A 15,473-nucleotide genomic window follows, 5' to 3' on the forward strand; every position below is an offset into this window, starting at 1 on the left:
AGGCCTGGGGAGCTCTGAGCAGGTCCGTGGCCACGATGGCTTGGCAGCCTGCGCCTGAAGGTTGTGGGAAGGAGACCTCATGGCACCAGCCCAGTGCTGGGGGACAGGGACCCTACCTGCACGAGGGGTCCTGGAGCCACACAGCACGTCACCAAGGGGGGACAGAGTCCCTCTGCTGTGCCCACGGCTGTGCTAGCCAACTCAGCCCGAGAGGGGGAACTTAAAAGAGGAAGGAAAGGTTGTTATGGCGAGTGTGGGATGCGGCTCTGGCCAGGGACTTTCCCTGCTCATCGAAGCATCCTCACCGCTACTTAGGGTAGGATTTAGGTCACACAACTGCTCTTGGAATGCTGCTGGCTGCACCGGCCCGACCCCAGGGGCCGTGACCCAGGGTACACAGCTGTCCCCTCACAGCTCCGCGGGACCCCCCACGGCCACCCCAGGGTGCCGGAGCAGTCCCCAGGCAGCGCCTGCCCCGGGCTCTGCGGGAGCCAGGAGATGCAGCTGCCAAGCCCCAGGGGAGCACTCAGCAGGCGAGGTGAACGCAGCCCTTGCAATGAGGAAGTATCTCACCGCTCGCCCTTTCCAAACCACAACTTCCAAATAAATCTGTCTCCTGCCCCAGCAAGACTGCACGCTGAAGTGTCCTAGAAGAGATGGCTAAGAAGTCAGCCTGGGCTTCATGTTTCCGTTAGAAAAAGAGCAGAACGGTGACAGGACATCTAGACACTGCTTAAACTGCCCAAGCAGACTTTTCTAACTGCAGGAAAAAGATTCTGGCTCAGAGTAACAAGAGGTCACGAGAATTCTTGAAGGAAAACTATGTGCAGATAGCAGCATTGTTAAATACATAAACACAGCACACAATGGGTTATGAAAACATCACCCCTCGGGTCGATTAAAAAAGCAATCTCATCGCTGCCTCGGGGGAGGTGGTGCAAGCAGGCTGCGGGGACGTGGGGTGGTGCAGAACCATGTCCTCCAACAGCTGTGTCTGCACTCGCAGAAACCCCGGCCATCGCTCTCACACCAGCCCCCGAGCACCACCTCACCGTGGGGGGGAGAGAAACACCGGCGGAGGGGTTATTGCAACAGGATTTTATTCAATATTTTTATTTTTGTACAAAAAAAAAAAGCTTAAAATTGTAAAAATGCTGCATGCCACGAAAACAACGGGTGCACCCTATCGTCCTAAAACACCTTTTGGTTTCTCAGTTTTTGAAGTTGCAAGAGGGGCCACAGGCAGAGCTGGTCCCGGGCGTGGAATGCCACACCGCCGAGCTCGTGCGCTTGAAGTACCGAGGCTTGCTCTTGCCAAAGATATCCTCCAGCCTGGGGATGGGGATCAGCCCAAAGAGCTGGTCAACGTTCACCGGGTGGTAGTACTGGTGCAGAATGGCCTGGTTAAGCTGAGTCCCTACAGAAACCACCATGTCAGAGAGTGGCTCACCACAAACAAGCTTTCAGCGCTCTGCTTGAGGTGCCCTTTCCCTCAGAGCCTGCAGGACAGTCCCTCTTCTTCTACACCCAAAAAACTATCAATCACCTGTCCTGTGAGCGTGATTAACAGTGTTCCTGCTATCTGCGGAGCTGCGAGCCCCACACCCATCCTCACGTGGCCAGCAGTGCTTGTTCTGAGTGACTCAGCACACCAGACATCCCAAACCCAGCCTCCCTCGGCCTCCCTCGAGAGGACGGGCTCTCTGCGAGCCCCCACCATTCTTTTCACCCCCTTGGACCCCAACACACCCACAGAGGACCTTCCTTTAACGTCAACACGGGGAAAGCAGCTCCGGCCCCCCTCACCCCTCGGGGCTAGCGGCTGCCAGCACTGCTGGAGTCTCACACACCCCTGGCTGCACTTTGGGGAAGCTGAGATTGCACCAAGTGCATCTGGAAAGCTCCATCTTTCCAGGGAAGGAATTAAAGGTGCTGAACCAAACTGGGCACCTACCATCAGCCCAGGCAGGGACAGGCTTCCGAGGCTCATTCTCATCGTCTGTGGAGTCATCGCTGTTCAGATCCATCCCGTAGTTATTTTCATTTACTTTTGGGGATCTCAACTCCTTCGTGCCCTTCGGGGGCCCCAAGCAGGACGCAGCAGATTTCTGAAACCACAGACAGCCCTGATGAGTGCAGGGAGCAGCCCGGCCGGGCGGGCAGGAGATCTTGCCTTGCCAGGGCGGGCCACCATACCCACCCAGCCCGAGCCCTCGCAGGCACCTCGGGGCTCCTTCCTTAAGACAGTGCAGTACACACACATCTGTGCAAATGTCACTGTGCTCCGTGCCTTGGTACCTACTCGTGACCCTTCTCCCCTCCTGTTTCTCGTACAAAACCCTTAGAACAGACCATGGATGTTTCTGCACTTGCCTTTTGCACACACGGCTCCACCACTCAAACCCTTTCACGTTTCATGGCAGATCAGTTTTCACTCTCTAGAGCTCTGACGTGAGTCACAGCACAGAGGAGTCGAGCAGGAAGAAGAGGAGCCCGTCAGCCCAAAGACAAGAGTTTACCAGCAGAAGAAGGACCCAAGTCTGACTGAGCAGTTTTTTCCCCACCGCTCCAGCTATCAGGTCTAAGCAGCTCCAATTCAAGCAGGCTTCTGCAGACCCAACAGCCAGAGGCCAAGGGCCGGAGCCAGGGTGCCAGCGCGGCGCTGCCAGCCCAGCAGCCCATGGTGTGCTGCCATCCTGTGGCCTTTGCCAGCAGCTTCTCCAAGAGAAAACTCGTTTTTCCTCTGGTTCCCCCAGTGCTGAGCTCTCTGCCGAGCAGCCAGCCAGCCCCATCCTCTGCGCAGATGCCTGCTAAACCCCACAGCCCACACTCGGGGATTGCATTTCCTGCTCCATCACCGGCGGATAATAAATCTGCAGGCTGGCTCCAAACCGCAGGAGCCAATTAGGCACCACAGACTCATTTTATTTGAGGGCTCTGCTGCAACCAGGACTCACCTTTACAGCTTTGCTCAGCCATGTGCCAGAGGCAGCAGTCAGTGCTTCTGGTGGCTTGATTTTTTTCTCCTCTCCCAGCTGCTGCTGCAGACCACCTTGCTCCTGTTAAGATGCAAGAATTAAGTCATTCTTCATTCATGTTTACCCAAGCACAACAACCAGACCATCTCTGGAACTGAGCCGTATTTTCTGGGGCCCTTGAAAAAAAATCCTCAGTCTCTCCATGTCTTCTTGTACAGAAAGAAAACCACAAACCCAAGACTCAAAGATAAAGCAACCCTTGTCTTTGCTCAGATCCAGACCAAGGGCTCTAGAGCCCACGCTCACCTTCACCACCCTGAGCCAGGGATGAGCGGCCATGGCAATGGATTCTGGTTGCTTGGCTCTCTTCTCCTGCCCAGGCAGCTGGTGCAGCTCTTTCGGGCTCTCCTCCTCCAAACAAACAGGACATTTTTTTACTGCTTAAGCTCCTTTTCAACCCAAACCACTTTCTCCAGTCTCTTCTCCCGTACTACTCAGCAGGGAAGAGCTAACAGGAGGGCAAGAGCTGCAGGCACTCTGAATTATATTCAGCTTCTCTCTTATCAGCTCTGCCGTGGCTCACTCCAGCCCAGCTGCTGACAACATATGAGGAATTCAGACCTTCATTAAAATTATATAGCACAGATAGGAGTTTGAATGTCACGGGCCTAGTGAGTAAGAGCAGCGAGAGCAAATACAGGAGGAGGAATTTATCCTTAAGAGCAGTAGCATTCGGGGGGTTGATTTTTTACCAACGAAGAGGGCAGAAGAAAGAGTAGAAAGAGAGTGGAAAGAAAATGTTACTGTGATATTTTGAGACAAACAGCCGTGACTTTAAGCCACAACATTCTTTATATAAATGCAAATGACGTTACACGAAGCCATATGATACCTGGAGTTTGTTACGGGGATCAAATCCTCCAAATACAGTAAGTGAATGTAGTAGGGAAAACAATAAATCTCTTACTAATTTCCATATTCATTTAAGTATCAGTGAATGCCATTTGGAGGTGTTCTTCAAAGTGCCATTGTATGGCTGTCATCCACCCTGTGATGGGGCTGAGGAGGCTCACCTGCCAACAAGAGACAGCCAACCCCAACTCCAGCACCAGAGCTGGCTGATTCTTGCACACACCTCAGCTCCTTACAGTAACGTTTGGCTCGTCATCGGTTTTATTGTGTTTGTTCCTCTAAATAACGTAACAGCAAATTACAAAACCTTAAACAGTAACACAGCACTTGGAAAGCTGGTCTGATCTTAAATAAGTCTGTGTATCCTGTGCCTCGCTAGTTTACAACAGAGAGGTTATTCCAAGACCCTTCAGCTCCCCACCTTTATGTTTTTGTCAGTAAACGCTGCTGACTCCGGCTGTGGCTGGGGGGCCTTCTCCTTCCCTCGCTGCTTGTGATCCCTGGGGAAAAAAAAAAACAACATAATTTAGTTATAGAGGACAGCACGTCTGCCACCCCCCTGCCGAGCATTCTCACAGCCTCTTGCTTCAGCACCCCAAGCCTTGGGGGCAGCCTGCCACCCACACCAGCCTCCCAGTGTCAGCAATACTGTTTGTGTTTACTGCTTCACCACGCCTGTTGCCAAGTCCACTCCTCCAGGACAGAACAAGCCAATACCTCTCCTTTGCTTGTTCCACCTGCTGCTGCTCTAAGAGATTTTTCAGTTCCAAGACTTTCTTTCCTTTTCCTTTCACTTCATCCTCTCTCCTTTTCTGCAGTGGTTCTTGCTGCTCAAATTCATCTTCCTCCTGAAGAAGAAAGAAGAAAAGCCCTGTAACCCTCCAGCTCAAGTGGGGAAAGATGGGAGGATACGAAGCAAATGCTCTGAGACAACCTGTGCTTGTTATCTCATTCCTGCCTTCCGTGGCCTGGCCACCAGCTGGGTGGTCTCTCCCTCTGTCCCCACAGCTGTTCAACCCAACACCAACAGTCTAGACAGAAATCCTGCAGCACGGACCCTAAAACCCCTGCAAGCAAGAGAGGGGGCAACCTTCCCCTGTCCCACCAGGCAGAACAGGGCACGGGTTCCCAGCTACTCCTTTTCTACACGCAGGAGGGACCTAGAGTTGCTCTTACCGCCCTCAGCGCTTTCTGCTTCCGTGCATCAGCCTCCCCGTGCTGCTTCGACAGCTTCTTCTTGCTCCGCTCCTCCGCCACCTTCTCGTCCCGCACTTGGGAGAGGCGCACCTGGGGAAGCCACAGGGTCTGCCCTGCCGCCCCCGAGCACACACCTCAGCCTCGCCCAAGGGGAGGACGGGGACGGCTGCTGGAGCCTGTGATACTCCACGTCCTAACGAGACTGAGAACCCAACACCCAGCAAGAGGCACACGTGCGTTGGGTTTAGTGTCAGCCTCATGCAGCAAGTCCACCACTCTCTGCAGGCCGTGTGAAGAGACACCCACCACCTGGAGTGACAGGAGAAAGGAGCACAGAGACCGTTACACAACCTCAAGATACACGTTTGCACCTTGTAAGCGATTCTCTGCAGAACAAGGGGATCTAGCCTCTGGTTTCTGCTTTGCCTGCGGCATGGCTGTCGACCAACTGGCCTGCAGCATGAACTGGGAGCTGACTGAGCCCAGGGTCACGGTTCCCTCCCCTGAGCCCTCTGCCCCAGCAGCACCAGCACAGCCACAGCAGCAGGACAGCCAGGGCTGGGTGTACTTTTGTCCACTCACGTTTTGGGAAAGGCCGAAAGGAGCACAATTCCTTTGTTTTCCAAGGGCGACCCTTTCCCAAAGGTCACTCTAGTCCATCCCCCAGAATGAGCAACCACCCTTCTCCCACAGGCTGCTGGGCTGCAGCTCAGCCAGGCGCAGCCCCCCTCAACCCCACAGGACCCGCACGGTTGTACAAAAGCAGCGACGCTGCCTGCACGCAGCCTCCTCTTGTTAGGCAGAGTTTCAGTGTCTCTGATTACCCACCACCTCATTAGTCACCATCAGCAGCAACCCTGTGCTTACACATGCTATCCCAGTGGCATGTCTGCACCCTCGTGGTCTCACACCTCACCCAGACAATGTCACTGTACTGAGTGGTCCAAAGCTTGCTCAGCTGCCTTACCTTCTCGTCATTCTGTAAAATCTTCTGCTCCATCCGCTTTTTCTTCTCTTCCTCCATCTGTTCCACCCGCTCCCGAGCCTGCAGCGCTTTCCTCAGACGCTCTTCCCTCTTCCTGGGCAGGGTGTGTACAAGAGGGGCACGTTAGCTTCGTCGCTCGAGCACAGAGGATGATGGGGGAACAGGGACTTGCCACGGTGATTGGGGAAAACATTTTGCCTGACTGGCTTTGGCTGAGCTCAGCCCCAGCTCACTTCTGGATTCAGTCCAGCCGTTAGCAGGTGCTTTGCACCAGTGCAGTCCTTAGGGCAGGGAGCTGGGAACAGCAGTGCTCAGGGTGCCCAGGCAGCACCACCTGCAAAATGCCCCTGCCGAGTGGGAGGCACAAAGCAGGGTACAGCCGTGGCAGGGAAGGCCTCGGAGGCAGCCCTGTGCTGAACCAGGGAAGGAGCAGGAGGTGAGGGACCCAACTCACTGCTTCATTTCTGCCTGCCGCCGCCTCTTTTCCTCCTCTACTTTCTTTCTCCTCTGTTCCTCAGCCTCCTGCTTCTTCCTGAGGCTCTCCAGCCTCTGCCGCTCCTTCTCCTGAAGGGAGATGAGTTCAGACTGTACCAATTGCTGGGGCCTGTTTCTACCCTCGGGCTGCTTGTGCACAGGCAGCTAGAGGCTAGGCAGCCTGCTGAACAAAGGAGTCACTGTCAGAGTCACGTTCACCCACACACCAGGATGGGAAGCGAATAGTAAGGAAGAAACAATGCAGGTTTGGCAACAGGGCTTGTTCAACTAATAAGAGCAGAAGAGTCACAGGTACAGGAGGGAAACACCTCAGTCCTTCAGCTGTAGAGAATACGTTTAGGAACAGCACGCTCCTGCTGTAGGTGACCACCTGTGGCAAACGCTCCTTGCCTGGGACAGCGCTACCTACACCAGCAGCTGGGAGAAGGGGGGAGAAGGGGCACAGGGCAGGGAGTCTTGCTTAGAGGCCAAAAGGTTTCCATGCAGTTCTCAGCTCCAGCAGCACACACCTGCAAAGAGATCCTGCCACCTCACCCCCGGTGCGGCCAGTTTGCTTATGTGGACAGAGCTGCGTGGCTGCCAGCGTGAGGGGAAAGAGCTGTCAGTGCCCGTGAGGCAAGAGGCACAGCTGTCATAATCCTCCAGCCCCCACGGTTAAGGGTGTCATTACTTACAACAAAGTCTCCCTGTAGAGAAGAGACATAAAAAATGATTAAGGGTTTGGAAGTAACACCAGAGCACCCCTTCACAGCACACGCACCCCGTTCTTAGCTGCAGCTCCTTACCACGTGGTAGAGAACCCACTGCCCGACCCCACACTGCCCTTCAGCCCTGCAGCAGGGGCAGATCCCCACTGCAAAGAGAAAAGCTTCCCACTTCCCCATGGTTCAACAATCCCAGAATATAAAATGTTTCTGCTGACTACAGAGCGAGCACCTGAGACTTCTCTGCATCTGAGGAAGGTTCTGACTGGTGCTGAAGACCCCGGCCCACACCAGTGTGTGCAGACAGGCAATGTAAGGCAACACCAACCAGCTTCCCTCCCGTGGGGAGGCTGGAGCAGAACGGTGAGGCCAGTTTGCTCCGAGGGCCTGCACTGACCCACGGTAGCAGACAGAACCAGGAACATGTTTGTGCTTTTCTAAGCAAACAGCCCCTCCTGCCACTGCCCCAAACGCGACCCCCTCCTCCAGCCCTGCGAGGGAAGGTGGGACCCTGACGCACCTTAAGATCAGGTCGGGTGGGAGTGTTGCGTCTGATGAAGTTCCTTATGACCCCCCCACGCCCTGTGGGCCCCGGGCTCGCCAGCAGTTGGTTTCGCTGCACGGCCTGCAGGAAGTTTTTCAACAGTCTAACAACCTAGGAGGAGAAGAGGGAAGGAAGTCAGTGCCTGCCAGGGAAGGGGAGGCAAGGGAGGACCATGGCACCCACTCACCTTGCGAGCTGGAGAGGAGGGAGATGGAGTCTGGTTTGCTGAACTCTTGTGCTTGTCATCCACAGGGGACAGGGTGTGACCCCCTGGCTGCTGCCCATTCCATAGAACACCCATTGCTTGTTTGCAGCTTCTCGTCCTGATGGCATTAGCAAGAGGCACATGAGGTGACCCTCAAGCTCCCCCGTCTTGGTGAGGGAACACCCAAGTTCCAGAGCAGCAACGTACAACACGGCGCTCACTCTTATTGCTCACTCTGAGCCCCAGGGAGCAAGAAGTCTTTCTTCTGCACAAGACAGACATAACCCCCGTGTGTTTGCAACTAGCCAGCCCAGCACACCTCACCATCAGGGTTTCACGTGCCTTACAAACACTTTGGATGCTCACAGATTTACACGTGTCAGAAATGACTTCACTTGCACCCCCTGACTCCAGGGAAAGGCAGCGGGGCTGCCTCACTGCTCAGTCAGGGCCCAATCCAGCAGCAGCCCTGAGGAAGGCTGCAGACCCTGACCCAACACACGGAGCTAAGCATCCACGGGAGAACAGAGGTTACTGACACTCCCCTTCCCATCACAGAAAATTCACCCCAGCAACACCATGACAGGAGACTGAGGGCAAAGCTAAAAGCACCTGAAATCTCACGTGAAACACCAGTAACGTGAGCAGTGAGGAAACAAGTCAGGTATTCCAGACACTTGGACAAGATAAAAATAAAGGGTCAGTCACCTACTGCGCTGCCTTCGGAAACTACTCCTGCACCACCCCTTTATGAGCCACTCAGAGCCACAGCTAAGCTGCGGGTTAACTGTGCTGCCTTAGTCACCTTCTGGTTTGTGCTGGAACTCATGTGTCTGCTTCCCAAGGCAGACCTGGGTGCCAGACCCAAACGAGGCTCAAGAAGTCACAAGGAAGTTCCAGGAGACAAGATTTGGCCAAAGAAGATTTCAAAACCACATTGGAAGGGGCGGGGGAAAGGTAGGGAAACAAACACCCAAAGCTTTTTAAACAAGTTACTTAAAAGGCCAGGTCCAAGTCCCTCCAGACCACTGGCTCACTCCTCCTCCTCACAAGTGTCTCATACCAGATGCGTGAGGGATCCTCCTGGGGCTTGGCACAGCAGGGCTGCTCCTGGTTCTCGTTCTGGTGTTCGCTGTTTGGGTTTCCACAGCTTCCTGTGAAGAAACCTGCAGTTAGCACCACGTGCCAGGCATCCCGCAGGGTGCCAGCTCTTGTCTCCAGCTCTCACGTGCTCAGAGCTCTGTGGCAGGTAACCAAACTGAGGAACCAGCAGCCTGGATGGCTCCTGGCATGTCAGTGCTGTATGTATGCCGTGAGGCAGGCTGTAGTACACACCCCGCACAGACCCTCTGCACAGGCACAAACTGTCTCACCAAGAGGCCTCCAGCTACTCTTCCCTCCACTCCACCTGCTTATCAGATCCTACAGTTCCCACAGGGGATAAACAAGGAGCCTGAATCTCTTCCTCTCCTTGCTTTGAGGCACAGTAAATAAACAGGACCTGTAAATCCTCACGTAATGTAAACCCAGAGGAAAGGGATATCGAGGCACTTTAACAGGACTTACACTACGTGGAAGTTTCAGGTCTAAGAGCAATCTCCTTCCACAGCATCCCCACTTACTCATCGTGCTGTGGATGAGAACTTGGACAGGACAGCACTTGTCTCAAGGCTTGGACACATTTACAGGGTGTCCTTGCTTATCTAACTGCATGTCTCACCTCTTCGGGAGATCAAAAGTTTACCTGAAAAGTTACCTTGACTGGTCAGAGGGGATTTTGTTTCAACACAAGTCCCAGATTTTCCACAAACCCTCATGCTGACTCCCTGCTCTGTGTGTCTTTGGGGTGAAAAGCAAGACCAACTCGAAGTTACCTTCATCGTTCCCTGCGGGCTGCTCAGGAGGAGACAAGTGCTGTGCAGGAGGGCTGGCAGCTTGTACACTTTTACTTGAAGTGAGGGCGTCTTCAGGTGTCTGCAGGACAAGGAAACAAGCACTCTCTTAGCACAGTTGCTCCAAAGAACAAGGCTACCACGGACGTGCTGCCCTGAAAAGGCCAGTCCCTTCCAGCTGCAATCCACCTGCCAGGCTAGGCTCTGCTGCTCTCAACTAGAGCTCTGCGGCACGGACACTGACTGGCTCACTTCAGTAACAGGGTCTGCTCATGAAGCACTAGCCTCTGCAGGAAGGACAGTTGCCCAGCACTTCCCAGCCAGAGCAGGAGCTTTACTGAACCTGGGCTCCAAAGTCAAAGTGCCTTGAGAACGACAGGCAGCTTCCACACACCTTGAAGACACCAATTTTCACACTACAGGTACTCCAGCCAGAGCCAGCCAGCTGAACACGCTGCCTCAGCGTGGGAAGGGCAGCACTGTCCAGCTCAGCAGGGCCTTTGCTCAGCTTGAAGGGACGTGGCAGGACGATCCTTGGCCACACTCCCTGCTTCCAGTGGTAATGCTCAGCAAAAGGCACCAACTCAGGCAAGATGTCCAGAGTTCGTGGGCTGCTCCTTAGAACGTACCTTTTCACTTGGGGGATTCGGTTCCCACCCACGTCTGTAAAAGAAGAGAGATTTTAATTATTTCAGCTCTCTAAAGGGCGAGTTACAGGTGATAGGAGTATGATGGAGCCAAGGGAAGTGCAGACAGATCTAACTCCACCCAGAGGCACAAGCCTGTTTCAGCCAGGCCACACTCTTCTGATGGACCTGCCACTGCATCACCGAACAACACGCCGGGGAGCTTTGTCCCCCTCTGCAGAGCTCCCACTAGCTGGTACAAGGGAAGCTCTGGGAGCGCCTTCCCTGTCCCCCTGGCAGGTCAGACCACAGCTGACCTCTGGCACCAGCAGGCATTCGGAGGCTGGTTACAGCCAGGGATCCCAGGACATAATTCACAGGGCACAGTAACTGCTGGCAGCCTCTCAGGCCTCATGGCACAGGCTGGCCCCCACCCCAACGCAGTGATTAACCTCACCGTGCTGTGAACACACTTATGAAAAGGGAGGGCTGTGCCTGAACAGCACAAACTGTGAAATATCAACCAGCCCCAGGTGACAACATCACCTAAACCAGTCCGTTACAAAACCAGTCCTCTATCTGTAATATAAAGGGAACCCATAGAGCTTCCTCGCAGGGTTTTCTGTGGTTTCCTCCTGCCTGTCTTACCAGTAGGCTCACCTCGTGCTGCTGGTCGCATCTTCTTCCGCAAAAACCTCCAGGGAGCTTTGACCTGGAGGAGAAAAAACACAAGCTGGCTTGGGGATTTCGTTCTGAGGCTTCCCAGGAGCAGCAGCGTGTGCGTGGTAGAGCTCAGGGCTCTGTGCAGGCTTCCCTCCCAGGGAACACGCCGACTGCTCATCTCAGCTTTCCACACCAGCACCACCACCTCCCTCAAGTGTCACTGACAAACTGGTGTAGGCTGGGAAGGCAGGGATCTTGAAGCAGCAGCTCCTCTGCCTGCAGACTGCTCCAGCTGCACAAACACGCTCTTGCCTGTGTCAGAGACAGCATTTCCCAGTCAATTGACTTCAGCTCCTGCCTCCCTGCACGGTTTTATGCAGAGATTGGGTGGATTTAGGCTGATTTCATTCCCCCCATAGCACCACTTAGCTGAGAGTGTTATAACAAATGCCTAGATACAGCGTGACTCAAAGCTGACAGAACCAAACACCAAAGGCCTCAGAGCTCTATTAGAAGCCAATCTGCCTCCAGAAGCAATGATTTTAGAAAGCCCAAACAGCAAAACCTTCCCAGGAGCAGTGGGAGCAGAGGATATGAGGAGCTCAGTGCTGCCAGGAATAGCCTGGGTGTCTGAATCTCGTCTCCTCCGATGACTGTGCTGTTTGGTTCTCAGTCCATCCACTCTTCTGTCTTCACCCAAACCCCATTTCAGTTCCTCCGCCAATTTCAGCCAAATTTCAGGGGTGGAGACATTCAGTTCCCATCGATTTTTGGAGAGTTGGCAGAAGACACTGAAATTAAAGCCCCTCCCCAGGGAATGCTACAGATTGGCCACGTGGCCAGAACCAGCCAGACCACATTTTCCCTCTCACTCTTGTTTTTTTGCCCACCCACAACCTCTGATCCTGTGCCTGTGCCCCAGCAGACGCTTCCTTCACCTGCTGCAGCAAAACACAGCCCGAGACTCGGTCTGACAGCAGATGAGGACCTGAAGGCTGCACCCCAAACGGGCAGAAGCCACAAGGCCTGTTGACAAGGAGACTAAGAGGAGCCAGAGTTAATAGGATGAGCAGCTCCACAGCTGCTGGCTCCCCACACCACAGCTGAGAAGCTGATTTGGCCAAAGGAACGCACTCAGAAACGGAAAGGAACTTACAGCTCACTCTGCTGGAGGCAGAGGAGGATTCTCGTGCTGCTGCCTTCTTGGAAATGGCCCTGCTGATCGACCTCCGGATCATGCTCTCTCTTCTGCCGGCCAGGGAGTATTTTTCAGCCAAGGAGGCCCTACGGCTCCTGTGGGGGCCACCCACAAGGCTTCGGCGTCCGGAGCAACGGCGCGTTTTGGATCTCACCGGAGTCATTTTGCTGTCAGAGTCCTGGAAAAGCACCTCCTCGAGGCCTGGGGGATCTCCTTGGAGCACGGCAGGGTCTCCATTTCTAGCAGCCTTGGGAGTGGAGGTACTGGCTCTTCTTTCGGGGGCCGCCTCCTCCCCCTCCCTGGCTGCCTGGCCACCAGGGATGGCGGCGACAGGAGACACATGGTGCTGCTCAGTGGCTGAGTCCCCCGTGACAGCCCTACAGGCTGCAGGACCTTCTGGGAGCTCGGTTTTAACACTGGCCTGAGCCCTCGCCGCGCTGTCGGGCACAGACACCTCTTCCCCCTGACGGCCGGGGTTCTGGGGTTGCTCTTTGCTCTGGCACCGTTGGGAAACTGGCTTGGAAGACACTGGCTTGATGTTGCTTCTCCTTCTGGACAACCTTAAATAAAAACAATTTTAAATGAAGTGATGAAGAAGTGGACCATTCCCAAATGATTTCTAGAGGGAAAAAAGCAGACAACAAGCTCTGAAGCGAACCTGTAGGCTTCCTCCCTCCACCATTCCCCCTCACAACCCATCTCTTATCACTGGACAACGACTAAGAACACCCAGGAGGGGTTTTACAGTGAGGTTTTACAGCCCCTGGGGCACAACCACCAGCAGTGACTTGTCCTACTGCCAGTATTCAAGCTGATTCCCTCCACCATCCTTCAGTCTCGTTCCCATAATTTCTCACTCTGACCTCTAGCAAGAAGAGGGATTTTTGCTAGAACTAGCAAAAAAGACTAAGTGGGAAAGGTGTGATTAACAGCACACTAAGAAACGGGGTTTAAAATACATACTGAGAAAAAGAGAGCAAGGAAACCATCCACGGCCTGACCCTGCAGGCTGAGCGCGGTGCTGAACCGCAGCGCGAGCCTCCTGTCAGGAGTGACCACCTGCCCAGCCACGTGCTTGGTCACAGCAGCAGATCTTCCTCAGAACCAGGTGTAAGTGAGGAAAAACCCCTGCCAGACTTGTCTGCTGGGGAGCAATCCAGCTGCTCCCTGAGAACCAACAGCGTGGCTGAAGAGCTCTCCCTGTTCAGATCTGCAGCGTTTTCTCCTCCTGCCCTCCCTCACCACACACACGCATGAACTTCCCACGCTCCCTTGCTATTCCTGCTCTTCTCTCCATCCTCCATGTCTGGTTTCTGACAGCCTTTTAGTTCTAACTCTTCCTGTCCGACTTCTGTGGGGTTTTCACTGTGGTTATCAAAATTTAAGTGCCTTATCATGCCGTACACCATCCTGCCCTGGCATCTATTTGCAGGCAACTGTTGTCTACTTAGGACTAGTTTTAAACACCTCAAGTATAGTTGATTCTAAGCAAATCACTTGGAACTTCCACTTCATTTTCACTGCTAACCCCTTCGAGCCTTTCAGCTCAAACAACGACCATGGACATGCCACTGGTTGCAAGCTCCATTCTCAGCCTCTCCCAGGCACCAGCACGAAGGTTGAGGGAGCAAACGCCAGTAGCAACCTCAGGTCAAAAATCGTGCTGAAACAAAATCAAATCAAACAAAAACCAAACCCAGACAAGAAAACAGAACATTTATTGTTGTTTCTAACCAGAAAAAATTAAAAACAAAAATGAAAGTGAAGGAAACCAGCCAACTCTATCCCAAAGTTTCACAAGAATCGAGATGTTCACTGATCTTGACGCACCCTTTTAAACATATTTGCCAACTCAGGGAATAAAGCAGCCACTTTATGTTCTTGTGTACGTGGAAACAGTTACTATTTTGTTTCACTCTTAAACGCCATGAGGCAGAGCCAGGACAAACCGACTCACCTACCTCCTCCTGTTTGGCTCCTTGTTTTCATCCTTCAGGCAGGAGGATTGCCTTTTCTTGGGACGCCTCCTCTGTGACGGTGTTTTGGGCATTAATTCAGGTTCAGCCCCAAAGTTGCTGTTGAGCAAATGCAGAAGACAGAGATTGCTTCCCCCCACTGCCTACAACAATACTGCCCACAAAAGAAGGGTCACTCACTGAGAAAGATGAGTGTTGGGTGAGAAGCGAGTGAAATACACCAGCCAGCGGGCACCAAGGCGCAAAGCGAGCTGCTGAGCCCACAGCCATGCCAACGCCCAGTCACTGGGCTGGGAAACCCAGCGCCCCCCCGGCCTCGCCCCAGGGCTGGCCCCCCAGCAGCTGGGAGCAACGCTCGGAGGGGCTGGCAGCGCTTTGAGACCAGCCAGCGCCCTGGGGGGTGCAGAGGGCCCCTCGAGGGCAGCCCCTACCTATCCAGCATCCTCATGCCCTGCTCCTCCACCTCCCGCAGCCAGGCCAAGTGCTTGTGCTCGGCGTCGCGGAGGAACCGCGAGAGCCTCTGCCCGCACACCTCCAGCAGCCGCGTGGGACCGTCAGCCATGGCCCTGCCTGAAACACACGGGGGGAGAGGCAAAGGGTGGCTGGCACCCGGGGACACCCCAGCGGCGGGAGGGGAGGCACCAGGCCGGCCTCCTGCCTCAGAGCAGGGCGTCAGGCCAGGCCGGGGCTGTGCTGCACCCCGGGCGGGCACAAGGCCAGAGCCCAGGCCTCGAAGGACCCCCAGGCCCCTCTGCCTGCCTCCCCCCGAGGCACAGCAGGCCCACAGGGCCGGGGCCTGCCCCACCACAGCCCCAGACCGGCCCCACCACCGCCCCCCGGGGCCGGGTCCCGGACCTGCCCCCGGGGCCGCCTCCCGCCTCTCCTCGCCCACCGCCCCGCGCCCTCACGGACACAGCTTCCGCCTCCCGCCCCGAGATCACCACGGCCTCCACCAATCACAGCGCGCGCCCCCCGAGGCGGGGCTTCTTATTGGCCGCTGCCCACGCCCATCACCCCCCCGCCGTTAAAGCCCCGCAGCCCATTTGCCTGCCCCTCCAAGCCCCGCCTTCCAAGCCGAGTCCTCCGCGACCACAGAGA

The 15,473-nt window shown here is 54.8% G+C and overlaps 1 protein-coding gene across 1 annotated transcript; it reads right to left on the bottom strand.

Moving 5' to 3' along the window:
* Positions 1 to 1,198: 1,198 nt before the first annotated feature.
* LOC137662720 (inner centromere protein-like) lies at positions 1,199 to 14,942 on the bottom strand. Its single transcript, XM_068399391.1, has 18 exons — positions 14,807 to 14,942; positions 14,361 to 14,474; positions 12,358 to 12,959; positions 11,199 to 11,250; positions 10,542 to 10,575; positions 9,895 to 9,994; positions 9,084 to 9,174; positions 8,003 to 8,138; positions 7,792 to 7,926; positions 6,527 to 6,636; positions 6,055 to 6,166; positions 5,067 to 5,177; positions 4,608 to 4,738; positions 4,312 to 4,390; positions 3,285 to 3,389; positions 2,958 to 3,059; positions 1,955 to 2,108; positions 1,199 to 1,417 (listed from the first exon to the last, which is right to left on the bottom strand). Exons 1-18 carry the CDS (start codon positions 14,935 to 14,937, stop codon positions 1,212 to 1,214), a joined length of 2,505 nt encoding a protein of 834 aa, XP_068255492.1. The 5' UTR covers positions 14,938 to 14,942; the 3' UTR covers positions 1,199 to 1,211.
* Between the last annotated feature and the right edge of the window lie 531 nt (positions 14,943 to 15,473).

This window comes from Nyctibius grandis, chromosome 4, assembly GCF_013368605.1.
Source record: "Nyctibius grandis isolate bNycGra1 chromosome 4, bNycGra1.pri, whole genome shotgun sequence".
Lineage (NCBI taxonomy): Eukaryota > Metazoa > Chordata > Aves > Nyctibiiformes > Nyctibiidae > Nyctibius > Nyctibius grandis.

What these genes read in the sequence shown, in the direction of transcription:
- LOC137662720 (XM_068399391.1), bottom strand. Translation starts at nt 14,937, where the DNA reads ATGGCTGACGGTCCCACGCGGCTGCTGGAGGTGTGCGGGCAGAGGCTC. An exon ending in TGCCTCCAGCAGAGTGAGCT is followed by an intron (nt 11,251 to 12,357) that starts GTAAGTTCCTTT and finishes TTTCTCCTCCAG; the next exon opens with GTCAAAGCTCCCTGGAGGTT. An exon ending in GGCTGAGCAAAGCTGTAAAG is followed by an intron (nt 2,109 to 2,957) that starts GTGAGTCCTGGT and finishes CTGTGGTTTCAG; the next exon opens with AAATCTGCTGCGTCCTGCTT.